This window comes from Polyodon spathula, chromosome 19 (assembly GCF_017654505.1).
Source record: "Polyodon spathula isolate WHYD16114869_AA chromosome 19, ASM1765450v1, whole genome shotgun sequence".
Lineage (NCBI taxonomy): Eukaryota > Metazoa > Chordata > Actinopteri > Acipenseriformes > Polyodontidae > Polyodon > Polyodon spathula.
In genome coordinates this window covers 4,400,438-4,413,595 of record NC_054552.1, presented here as the reverse complement: position 1 = coordinate 4,413,595, position 13,158 = coordinate 4,400,438, and the positions used below count along the sequence as shown (strand labels likewise).

Sequence of the window (13,158 nt, the reverse complement as noted above, 5' to 3'; positions counted from 1 at the left end):
GTCTCCTAAATATTCTATGATGTATATTTTTGCAAATATGAAATCAGTGGTCAGCCATCAATTTTTCTTAACAATCCTGTTGTTTCTATGCAATTTATGGTATCTATAAGTTTTTTGAGCAGGTGGTATAACAGAATGTATACCTAAAAAAGTAAAACCTTCAGTTACAAATCAATCATGTGACACTAATGCTAGCAGGCTTCTTGTGTACCTCATTATCCTACTATGAAGTACAGTTTCACTTAAAAACACCTTGTTTTGGGTTTTTGCAGATTGCACAGCTGAAGCTATACATATCCTAGATGGTAAAAGGTTCTGACTGAAGGCCCAATCTTTCTCAAACAATTGTTCTGTTTAAAGCCAAGGCTGTACTTTTATTACCGTAGTTGTAGACAGGTATTAATAGAGTAGAGTGTCATTACTGGCTAACACACAAGTTAATAAAAATAATGCAATTTTATTTGTTGAATCAAATACTACAAAATAGTCCTAATATACAATATGTAAATTAACCACAGTACAATCCACCTGATTCGGTTATTAAAGGTATTCTTCACATACATTCACAATTTTTTTTTTTTTTAATACACCCCCGCATAAGTATTCACATGTACAACAAAACAAACAAAAACAGCTTACATATATTATAAAAATGTGCAATGCTTAGTTAATTGTTACAGCTCAAATTTATAGTAATACTTCAAATATGTTGCCCATCCCACACTTGTCAATAAAAAATAATGAAATGTATTGTTTAATATGAAAAGGAAATAAACGTATTACATTTTTGCAAATCAGTTATAAGTTGTACAATCATTTATATGTATTACCCAATTCCCAGACCGTTATGTAGGTCTTGCAATTTACTTTTTGCACTGATATCGTCAAAGGCTTAAATAAAACCGTGAGCAACTATAGCTGAAGACCACTGCTAGCCTCCACTTACTGATATGCCAGTTATGGTCTCAGCATTGCTAATGGATAGATTTATTTATTGGCACCATGTTTTAAATGCACATTTTTTAAAAACATGCAAGTATTACTACAGAAGCATGCTGCTGCTTCAAAACTAGAGGAAGGATTAAGAATATTAGTAAATTAAAAGTGTCTCAAATACTTGTACAAAGAAGTTTCACCATTACTATAGTATTCAGAAAGATACTACATTTATGGACATATCTGGCATAAGGTAAACTTACACAAGGTTTAAGAAATAACATTTTGTGGCTCAGGGAAGTTCAACATTGCAGGATTTAGCAGCAAAGCAAAGTCTGCTACCAAAGTCATTAACTGTTTTCAGTGCTGACTTCAAGTTTTCTTTGTGGTATGTAAACATTTTCTTGAGTTCTACTGGCAGTAGAGACCACTGTAGGCAGCTGAGACGAGGCAGAAACTGGGGTGTGGAAGAAACTGTCGTTGTATGCAGACTGAGATCCTTTGGGTGTTGTCAGGACAGCAGGCTGTAAATGCAGAGACATTGTTAGAATCTGACCAACAACTGAATATACTAGTTAGATTTCATTATCAGTTACACATTGTAACTTCTGTATACAAATCAAATTAATAGGGGTAAGTTATCAAAATGTAAACAAGTTTATATAGTACTAGTAACCAGTAGATCACCTCAAAGGAATAACTGATCGTTGCTTAATCTAAAGGTTATACAGCAGATTCATTTTTAAACAATACTATCAGATCAAACTGATATGTTATTAACAAAACTCAATAATCGATTATGTATTAACATTCACCATACAGACAGCTTATTACATACGACAGACAGCATATCTGCATGGTAAGATCCTTACCTGCTGTAAGCTTATCAAGGTCATGGGCTGTCCTGGTATCTGATGGTGAACATGTAGTGGGGACATTGGCTTGACAAAGATCATTCCACCTTGTTGAAACCTTAAATGACCAGTGATGGGACTTGCATGCTCTACGGGAGTGGTCAAGGTTCCTGGGCTCACAGAGGGGTGTATCCCTGGAGAGATCAAGCCTAGATTCTGCAGTGTGAAGTTAAGAATTCCTGGGCTTGGACTATTAACTTGACGTCCTGAGGCAAAGGATGGGCTAGCCTGGCTAAACAATGGAAACGAGGCAATGGAAGGAGCTGAATGAGAAACTGGGGGCTTTGAATGAGTAGAAGTAAAGGTAACATGATGGAAGTCTGGTGTAACTGGTATGACGCCTGAAAAAGTGAAAAAGCAAACATTAACTAATACAATTGCAATAAATCAAATTTTATTTAAATATACTCTTCTGAATCTAGTCAATACCTGTAATGGGGGATTGGTAAACAGGGTGACTTAGAGTTGAGGCTGTTTCACCTTTTGTTTCTGAGGATTTCGATCTTTGGCAGCTGAAGAGTGATTGGTGAGATATAGGAATGAGATAGCCTGTGGGTATTAAAGCCTGAAATTAAAAAATTAAGAAAACTGTTGTTAAATAAACAATTTGGATGACTTAGTCCCAGTTTTGTATCACATTTTACAATATTTAAATATGTGAAAGGTTACCTCGGGCTGCAAATGTGCAGGAATGGTAAATGCTGGCATTGGCACGGTTCGTACTGGGGTAAGCCCAGCTTCACTATCAGAATAGGAGGGTTTCTCTTCATTTTCCAGGAACTTTTCCACACTTTCACCAAGATTTTCTGGACCCTTGTTCTCTTTCCCTTCTGGTGTATTAATAAACTCAGGATCTAAGTGTAGGGCTCTTGGGGAAGGTCGATTTGCTATTAAACCCCTACGGGCCTTCACTCGGGCTTGGTACGTTTCATTAAGCTCTGCTGCGTTAGGTGACGTGTCCTAATGGAAAACAGAAAAAAGAACAAATGTATTTCATTAGTAAAGACTAAAATCCTTCTCACCAAGAAAACACACCTAGTACTTTAATATTTGTCAATATCACATTCTTAGTGTGGAATGAAACCTTATAGAAAGGGTTTAAAAAACAAAACAAAACAAAAATTACCCCAGAATTTGTTTGCGTTTTCAATATTTTCGGAGAACTGTTTTCTTGAAATGTCTCAGTGCAGACTCGCTTATGCCCTTTCTCTGGGGTGGTTTGCCGATTGGTTGAAGAGACATTCTTTTGTGAGAAGTCATTCTCCTTTTCAGTACCAATAGAGTCTTTATTTCCAGTAGGTGAACTGTGTAAACTATTTTCAGAGTTAGTGTCAGCTGGACTTCCTGCTGCATTATCTCCAAAGGTCATAGACCGTACTGCAAAGCTAGAGGGATTTGCCATTGGCCTTGCTGAAGAAGAATGCAAATAGATGGAATATGGTGCAACAGTTTGGTTTTGAGGTAGTATTACTGGAATAAAAGGAGAACACAGTGCTTGTCTGTATGCCTGAACGGAGAAATCTGTCTGAGAAGAATTGTTGGCACTAAGTTCTGAATTTAATGTTGACTCAACATGTCCTGTAGTTTTAGTAGCTTTTCCTTTCGTCGTTTGGGAAGGTTTTACATTGTGTGTTTTACGTTTCCTTTTACTTTGCCTAAGAAAACAAGAAATTCAGGTTATACATTTCCATTTACCTTTAAGACCACTATAAACATCTGTGCATTGAATCACAGTACGTAAAATTGTTTAAAGATGCACTTACTTTGATTGCTCATCCAACTGAACCTTACAGATTGCCGCCAATTGGGCCATTCTGCTTGGATGCACATCGGGATCAGAGAAATCACCTGAAATAAAACAAAAATGGAGATCCAAGGTCTGCTTAGTCTTGGTCTCAATACATTTGGCACACTGAAAATACTAAATCAGAAGGGCTCCTTATAAATACTTACCAAATACTTTGACAGGGCTGCTAGGTGCAGAGCTGACTTTCCTTCTGTCATTCTCTATACTCTTTGCCAATTTAACAAGAGATGGGTGTCGGGTAAAGTTCTGCTTTGTCTTACTGGAAGGGAAGAGATTTTTGGCACAGTTGTCCACTGAATTTCTGGATGCTAATATACCAGATGTAACTGAGGTAGGGGTTGTCAAAGGCTTTGGTCCTGTGGACAACAACAACATTTTTTTTTAAAGACACAAGTTTAAAGCACCACAACATGCTGAAATCAGACCACAAAAAATGTACTATGTAAGAAAGCTACAAATTAGTCAGACTAATTTTTTAGAATTATTTTTCCACATACTCTTAACATCTGGGAAGTCCTCAGGTCCTGTCCACTTAAATGCTGGCTTTCGTCCCCTCTCTTCTGTAACATGGACCTTTCTTATCAGCTCAAGGCTACTCAATACATTTGCTATATCGTACAATCTTCTGATTTTTGCTGCAAAACAAAAAAACAAGTGTTACCGATCCCATTGTGGTGTAGATTTACCCAGTACTGCTGGATTAACCCATGTACTGTGTTATCTCTTTGTCTATACGTGGTAAATAGGCCCTGCTCTCGGTTTCCAAGTGCCTAAAATGTCAAGGTGAATAAGTGAGATTTATTTAAGAATAATATACTCACTTTTGAATTTGCTCTTATCTAAATCGACAACTTGATCTTCTCCAATTAGGATTTTGGCAGCAACTTCCAGGCTGACCACACGGGGCTTAGAAACCAAGAAGAGCATTACAAACTTCTGACTCATCACTCTTAAAGATTTGTCTTTCCTGCTGTTAACAGACGCTGTCAAGAGAAACAATGGCAGGCATTAGCAGGAAACCTGCAGCGCAATATATTATACTATTTGTCAATCTTTATTCTTCTTACTTGTTTTACAATTTTGGTTTGTGTTAATTCAAAAGAATTAGGCCAGTGACACTAGGAGTTTATGGCATCTACTATTGATACATGTCTTTGGCTATTATAACTAAGAATTTGTTACTGGTCGGAAATTTGATATGATCTTTTTTATTCTTTACTCACCAGCTCTAAATTCCATCCCAGGAAGCTCCACAAAGCACATTTCCCGATGCCCAAACTCAGTTTCTGCACCTCTCAGTTTTGACAGGCATTCGTTTGCTTCTTCATTATCCGAATCAAACTCTTTCTCAGAATCTTTCTGTTTAATTTGTTGCATCTGTTCTGCATATTTATGCTCCTCGCCGACTGTCTTCAGCGTTCCAAGCGTCTGTGTAAGATTGCTACGTCCATGCCATGTGTAGCGGTTCTTTGCAAGACGACTTACCATATGCAAACTTTCCAGTACATTCACAATATCATAGATGCGTCTTCGTTCTACGTCTAGACGACAAAAAAAAAGCATTTAATTAAAAAAAATCGAAATTTAATCCAGATAACTGTAGTGTAGTAACTACCGCCATTCATTAATGTGTTAATAAAGTCCCTACGCATAATCAATGTGTACAGGTAACATTGGCTGTGGCAAGACACCTTTCACCAGTTAGGTTTCTGAACTAGACTCCCCAAAACTCCAGATTGTCTCACTCAAAACCTTAGAATACAAAATGAAATAAAAGACAACTTACTGAGCTCTCCAGCTACTTCATCAAGACAGATGTTGTTGTTCAGTGCAGGGTTGGGATAATCTGGATATCGTGCTAAGAATTTATGACACAGTAAACCTAAGCTCTTTTCTTTTCGGCTAGGTTGAAGTCTATCAGATTCATCCCCAGACAGGTGTTCCTAAAGACCAAGGAAAAGGTAGACACAATTAAGATCATATTGGAATTACTGAACTATAAGGTCAATGTGTGCATTCAAATATGAAATCATACTTGTATTGACTCATTAAAGGATCTAATTTGCACAGTATTTTAGTACTTGCCTATTGCAGCTTTATTAAATAAAGCCACACCCAACCATATTCAAATATATTCAGTTATTTTTAAAAAGAGTAAGACAGCGTTAATCATATCTTCAGTATATGATACATTTATATAAAAATAAGCTGGATGTGATCTTGAGTGACTTATACCTGAGAACAATCAGTTGCTTCTGTGGCTTCATTTTCAGTGCTCAGCTCCTTTTCCCTGTTCCTGATCTCAGGGCTAGCTGCACTGATCAACATTTTGAGGTTTGCTGTGGGAGTCAATGGCTCACCAGGAGGAGCATCTTTTCCCTTTGTTGGTGTTGTCAAAGCTCCCATATCTGGCTGTATTTCTCCCAGTATTGAATGTGAGGTAGATAACTTCAGTGGTGTTTTTATGACCCTTGTGTGGGGCTCCAAGAATACATTTTCCTGCATAAAACAAAGAAATGAGTTTAATAATGCCGTTGTTCATAACGTTATATTAAAACTATATAAAAAGCCAATTAAGAGATTACTGATTTTTACTTTTTTAAACATCGAAAACAGTTACGGTTCAACATCATGCAAAACAATATACTATATAATACTGATTATATTAATTAAATTAGACAACATAACCAACTATTACTGGAATACTGTATAGCAATAAGGGTAACTAGCCTGACCTGGTTGGAGCCCTTGCCGCCTTCATCGTGTTTGATGCTTTGAGGTCTCTCGGTTAAATAGTGCAAATTCAATAAGCCACTTGTCATTTTCCACCTAAAATTATTAATTTAAAAAATGTGTATTGTAAAATGCATTCATGGATTAATTATTACAAATGCAATTTGAAAAACAGTAAACCGTTTCGAACTAATACAGAGTAAGAGTATATTTCTACATATAATTTAAAAAGAAATTACAAATCTAACTTACCGAGTTTTTTTTTTTTTTGCAGACCAACGGATGTCATTAAACTAAGAATTGCACATTTTATTTTAATCACACCAACTAACTCCGGATTGCTTGATGTAAATGAACAGTCACACAAGCTATTCAGAAAGATAGTTTACTAAATTGCCCGCCTACTTTTACTTTTAGCCAATACAAACTAAGCGGGAGTTACTATCAGCACAGGTTAGATTGGCCCATGCTGGTTAAGATAATTTTTTTAAATATTGGCGCGGAATTCTGCACTTTATTTTGGAAATCCAGTTTATTTACAGTGTAATAAACCATCATTTATGAAATAATTACTATAAAAAGAAACTATTGACACTAATCACGAAGCTTACGTTTGCTATCACTAAAACAATATTACGGAAACGTATCTTGTTACCCTTAATTGAGTTTCTTTAAAAGCTGGTGCTTAGGTATAAAGCATTTCGTTTTTGTAAAATACAGCAATTGTCTTGACTGCTATTAAAAGCAATATAGGTGGGTGAATATTATATGCGCCCAAAATTGCATCTCATGTTTGTCATTGTTTTGTTTTATTTTAGCCGGTCTGTAGACTGTACATGTTAATAATAAATATCACTTTTTTATTTTTAATTTTTAAATAAAATCTCGATTCGGTAGTATTAAAAAGGAGCGGGTTCTTTAAATTTACCCGCGCGTCCAGAACTTTAAAAATGTTTATTCCCGCTGCAGCACGAGAACTGGCCGTTTGTGTTTGAACCCAAACGTTGGTGTTGACAAACTTCTAAATGAATCTTAACGGTAAACGCCCTGGTACTAACACACAATTAAAAAGTGTACATAACCCGGTTTATTTGACTATAAAATACTACCAAACTGATCAATTGTTAATTTTTTGTGACGTCAGTAATACTGTGTATACAGTTAACTCTGTAGTTACTGGTGAAAAACAGGTCAAGATTTAGATTTCCGAAATAATATACTGAACCCATTGTGCTTTACACCACATACTTTCACAGAGAGAAGTAGAAATTTTAACTCCGTATATATATATATATATATATATATATATATATATATATATATATATATATATATATATATATATATATATATATATATATATATATATATAATTAAAACTTACCCAGACTCAGAAGAGAAAAACTATCAATCGATCCCTCCAAATTACTTAGGTTTGCGGGTTACACCAAATCCAAATGCTGGTGAGCCATACAGATTTAGAAAACAAATCCTTGCTGTGGAAATACAGTAACTTCTACACCAACACGCAAATGTTCCAGATAATTCTGATTTTCAGCGAAAACTAAACGATCAGTATTATCGGTTATCTTACGTGTCTAGATTTTTGTTTAAGACTACTATAGCTAAACTACTATGTAAACCTACAGTAACTTGTATGAAATGCGAATCGAATTTATGTCAACAATAACACTAATTAATAAACCATATACAATCACTGTTATATATATATATATATATATATATATATATATATATATATATATATATATATATATAATTTTTTTGTGTATTTTATCTAACCAGGAACAGTATAATTTAATGATATCTCCGAGTTAACACGGCAGTAAGTATGTTAAAATTTCAATGAGTAAAGAAAAAACAAAACTGCGGTTCTCTGGCTGGCTACATCCCGCCTTGCGTAACTAATTCATTCATCGCGTTCTGGAATCCGCCCCAAACTGTTTTTCCGGCCAATCAGCGCTTAGTAAAACAAAAGAATGCTATTATATCTAGTAAATGAAAACCCTGCGGTACTGATGGTTTAGAACTGTGAACGCAGTAAACTGCAGTATAAATTTACTATATGGTAAACATGAAGTAAATTAGTTAACCTGAGCCAGGTTAACTAATCTCTCTGGAAACACTGTGCTACAATGTGTAATATGCATGTGTGTGTGTGTGTGTCTATATATATATATATATATATATATATATATATATATATATATATATATATATATATATATATATAAAAACACAATCGTTCATCAAATCATGAATCGTACTGTTTTAAAATAAAATGACTTACTGCATCAGCGATCTGTGTATCTTGCACAACCCAAGTTTGTTAATTACCGCCACCACAGTTTACACCACCGCGATTTTACTTCCACGTTTCCTGCTGTGTAAACGCTACTGCAAATACAACCCTGCGCAGCCCGGTTTAAAAACGCAATACTTGGATTGACTCTTAAGGCATTTAAGACGTAATGGGGGATGCTACTTCATTACAATGCTTACTAGATGCCCTACTATTCTTTTGACTAAGCAGTAGCCAAGTTACTGTGAATGGCTGCCCTAAATAAAACGTTATATACTTACCAGTGTGTTTTAATCAATAAAATTCACTTTACATTTAAAATATATATTTAATTAAAATCTCTCTCTCTCTCTCTCTCTCTCTCTCTCTCTCTCTCTCTCTCTCTCTCTCTCGCTCTCTGTTTAGCTTAATGTCAAACATGAAAGCAACAGAAACAATTAAGATTATTTTACACAAACACTGAGTTGCCAAATTTAAGTTTAAAAAAATGGCAGTAATAAGTAGCCGTACAAAAAGTTAAGTAAATAACCAGACTATATCTCAGATGAACACTAATACTATAGAACCCCAATATTGTCTTATCCACGAATGGAAAGCTTAAGAAAAGGGTGCATATTATTTAAAATTTATATAACCATCACATTATAAAATCGGTAAGAAAATAAAAAAAAAAGTATGTAGAGATGTTCTGTATTAAATAAACCACTTAAAATATCTGTGGTATTTATGTTTTGACACTAGAGGGCACAACAAACTTCTCCCCCCCCCCCCCCCCCCCCCCCCCCCAGAGAAAACGGAAAGCAGCGCTCAAAAACCGGGAAGAAGACTGGCGCGCAAACAATGACGTAATTGTGATCGATTAGAAGAAGGGGGGGGGGGGGGAGGTTCGCGCGGTGCAATAATGCTCTGGCTGCCTGCAAGAGAAGAGAGAATGGAAATTGCATGTGAATGGAAAGCAGCCTGGCTGCAATAGGACTTGAATGTTTTGGGGATTATTTTTTTTTCGGGGGTGAGTAGTACTGTTTGTTTTAAAATATGTTATTTTAAATACAATAATGCATGCCTAAACGAAACTAAGGAGTACAGAGATATCTATATTGCAAAATTAATGTTGTGTTGGGTGTTTCGGTAATTGTGCGAACTAATAGAACCGTATAGTGTAGCGCTGCTGAGGAGAAGGGGCTGCAAGGGGACGTGAGTTGTCAATGGTTTTCTACGTGGCGTGAGTGTAAGCAAGCACAGGTGCACCCGATTTAGCAGTGGTTTATTCATTTAGCATTTAAGTTAGTTTGGCAAGTAAACCAAATATTATTGGAGACGAGGTGTGTTATCATCACAGAATTAACACTTCTACTCAAAATATGTCTAATATCACACAGTTTAGAATTAATTGTAGTTTTTTTTTTTGGTTAGCAGCTTCGATACAGTTAATATTGATTTAAAACAAAAATGTGTGGATGATAACTATTGTGCAATACTGTATCTATCACAGGGTTTTGCAGGGACTGAACGTGCAAAGTGCGGGTAAAAAAGTGGAAAAGCGACTGACTTTTACAGTCCAGAAAGCTAAAACTGAAGACTTTGACTGGAATGGAGTGCAGGGAACACAGACATCTCCAAACGATACAAATACAGGCTATCTGAAATGTAACACAATTTGCTTTAACACAGCGACGTCAGTGTAGCAATCACATACAACCAAACTACGGAATTAGGAAAATATTTATCTGTTTAAAGCGCGATTGGTATTCCTCTTTCATTAAAATCCAATGCATTTCCACTGCTGGGAGGGTGTGAGAGGCGAGCTAGAGGTACAGTAATAGCAGTTTCTGGGTCAGCATCAAGGGCCTGGATCGATATATGACAGGTTGGCTGGAAAGATTGAATGCAACCAGCTGTACAGTACTTCTTGACATTGGGATGGGGAAACAGTATGCAAATGTATATCACACTTTATTTTTTATTTTTTTATTAAGGCTATAAAATACAACTGTGCATGTTTAAACGCCAAATGATATAGATAAAATATAATAAATATAATAAAATAATATTAAACAGGTGTCTCTATCGTTTGGCTCATAACTTACAATGATATGACCAAAGTAGTACAATCCATTACCTTGGAACATAAAAGTACTGTGTTTTTTGGAATCTCCAACCAAACTTGAAAGTACAGAAATTGCAGTAAAGTAATACAAAGGTAAGCAATGCCAATAGGGCAGCACTTTTTTTTTAAATTGTGTAACAAAACATTAAAGCAAAAGCTTTGAAAACCACAACAGTAAAGGGTAGAAAAAAGGGTTTTGGAAATGTTTACACATGATTGAAAAATTGTATTTTTACAAAAACTAGTATTTATAAAATAAGGTCAGCTTGTTGACACAGCTAATGAAATAAATAATAAATATGAATCAAGTTTCCAACATAAATATTTACACTAACTACTTTTTAATAATTAAAAAAAAAAAAAAAAAAACAGTGGATCCTCTGAGGTTTATTAACTGTGCCATCTGTGAAACTGTAACATTCATTCAGTCCTATATAAGAACTATCTCCAAACATTTGTCAAACGGCAAACAAGTTTAATCTGCAAATATTTCTGTTGGAAGCTGCATGCAATATTTGATCAGGCGTTATTTGAGTGTTTAAATAACTAGGTAATTGCATCCGATTGCTGCAATAAATCTCCAGCTACTCAAGCCTCCTTTTTAGTCAAGCATGTGAGAATCATTTTGATATGAATGGCTTGGGTGCGTTTCCCACTCGGTCTGCATTTTTTGTCTAATCTGTTCTGTTGCGTGTCAGGTTTGCCATACTTCAAAAACCAAACCTCAACCATAACGATCTATATTTAATGCTACAGTACCATACTAAATGGTTTGATTTCTTTTTGTGATGCGGTTACAAACATTCTAATGGCATGTACTAGTGATTATAACCCTCTAGCTGAGCCAATCAGAGTTCAGGGAATCTTTGCATTGAAGTATAAATGTGATTTATAACACCCAATGTTTTGGTTCTGTATGGTATCAAAGTGATGAAATGGGTGGTTGTGATATTGTTTACTGATTGTCACTTACATTTTAATTTTTCAGGTTTAATTAAGTAAAATGACAACCGTGCATGGAGAATTGCATCTTGGGATATGTGCTGCTGGATTTAGAAAGGCAATTATCAGCTTTCCTGTGTGATATATTGGTGTATAATGGCAGCAAGGTGGCCTTGTAAAAAGCTATGCTGATCATATCAACCCAGTGGATTAAATGCACATTTACAACTTTATTGACGTATAAATTACTTGAGGCCAGACTGCAATGGAGTACATGGTGCTTTAGCAACGATGAAGCACAAACCACCTGCTTTTTGCCTCCCTGCTGCTTTCCTTCCTTACAATACGTGCTGTCTCTGCTGGAATTAAACTCAAGTGAACAATGATGATTTGGAAAATGACTGATCAGTAAATAGATGTTGCTCGTCGCGCTGTGAAGGCATGCCAGCGTTTGTGTTGAATTGGATGGAATAGTCAAGGGTTTAAAGGACTGCTTGCTATTCTTTCACTTTGGGGTTGTTGGGTATCTTTGGGAAAGAAAAATAATCTACTTAAGGAAATGGAATCGGGAGCCGAATGTAACCAGCATCAGAGGAGAAAGCCAGTGACACATGGATTAGAAGATCAAAAAAGGGTAAGTGACAGCATTTCAGAAGTCTTCTTTCTTGGTGCTGAGCTGAAGTGACAGTTTTAATTTGCTGCTTGGACAATGCACAGAAGCCCCATGAACACAAGCTGGAAAGATAAACATCTACTTTCCTTTTTATTAGTTTTGTTTCTTTTTATTGGCATTGCTCCACTTATCATTGTGAGGTTAATGTTTTAATTTTCACGCATTAAAACACTACAGAACTATACAGAAAGTTGTTCCATAAGCAACATCCAAATAACCTAGATTTGTCCAATTCGTGACATTAAATAAATAATCTGTATATAAGTTATTATAATAGCACTAATACCCTGAGTAGAATTTATCACCACAACATAATTGTCCTTGTCATCCTTTACTTTTTATGTAAACAGCATGGCCGTGCCTATGGAGTGATAGTATTCAGTGTTTGGAGGCACCCTGGCATTTCTTAAATGCATTCGCCTTTAACTTGACAGACTGTTACAGTCAGTACACTGTAGTGCCGACTGCATCAGGTCTTATGTAAAGGGCATTCCTTGTGCAGTATTGTCTGAAAATATTTCTACAGCTTTCTGAGTGGTTTGTAGATCAATAACCTGTTTTTAATTTAGTCTTTACTATTTGTATGTTTTTATTTTGAAGAAAAAAAAAATCCATATCAGCATGGTGGAGCATTCAGGTATTCTAAACAGGGAAATCATGTTCTGTCATTGAAAATAATTCATTGAGTTTTCCCCTCTAACCTGAAGCATGTCCCTGCCAGAT

At 35.6% G+C, this 13,158-nt stretch overlaps 1 protein-coding gene across 2 annotated transcripts; it reads right to left on the bottom strand.

Moving 5' to 3' along the window:
• Positions 1-493: 493 nt before the first annotated feature.
• LOC121294446 (transcription factor E2F8-like) lies at positions 494-8,028 on the bottom strand. 2 transcript variants are annotated; one of them, XM_041218131.1, is made up of 14 exons: positions 7,775-8,028; positions 6,393-6,486; positions 5,893-6,156; positions 5,444-5,600; positions 4,881-5,198; positions 4,479-4,640; positions 4,155-4,292; positions 3,804-4,013; positions 3,614-3,698; positions 2,977-3,505; positions 2,520-2,810; positions 2,280-2,415; positions 1,809-2,191; positions 494-1,460 (listed from the first exon to the last, which is right to left on the bottom strand). In XM_041218131.1, exons 2-14 carry the CDS (start codon positions 6,477-6,479, stop codon positions 1,287-1,289), a joined length of 2,934 nt encoding a protein of 977 aa, XP_041074065.1. In that variant the 5' UTR covers positions 6,480-6,486; positions 7,775-8,028; the 3' UTR covers positions 494-1,286. The 2 variants fall into 2 exon arrangements, with proteins under 2 accessions (XP_041074065.1, XP_041074067.1); XM_041218133.1 differs by lacking the exon at positions 7,775-8,028 and adding an exon at positions 6,643-6,723.
• Between the last annotated feature and the right edge of the window lie 5,130 nt (positions 8,029-13,158).

Excerpts from the sequence above, each read along its gene's own strand:
- LOC121294446 (XM_041218131.1), bottom strand. The coding sequence starts at position 6,479 with ATGACAAGTGGCTTATTGAATTTGCACTATTTAACCGAGAGACCTCAA. Across the intron at positions 3,506-3,613 it reads CAGTTGGATGAGCAATCAAA|GCAAAGTAAAAGGAAACGTA; the intron begins GTAAGTGCATCT and ends TTGTTTTCTTAG. Across the intron at positions 2,811-2,976 it reads AAACGCAAACAAATTCTGGG|GACACGTCACCTAACGCAGC; the intron begins GTAATTTTTGTT and ends GTTTTCCATTAG.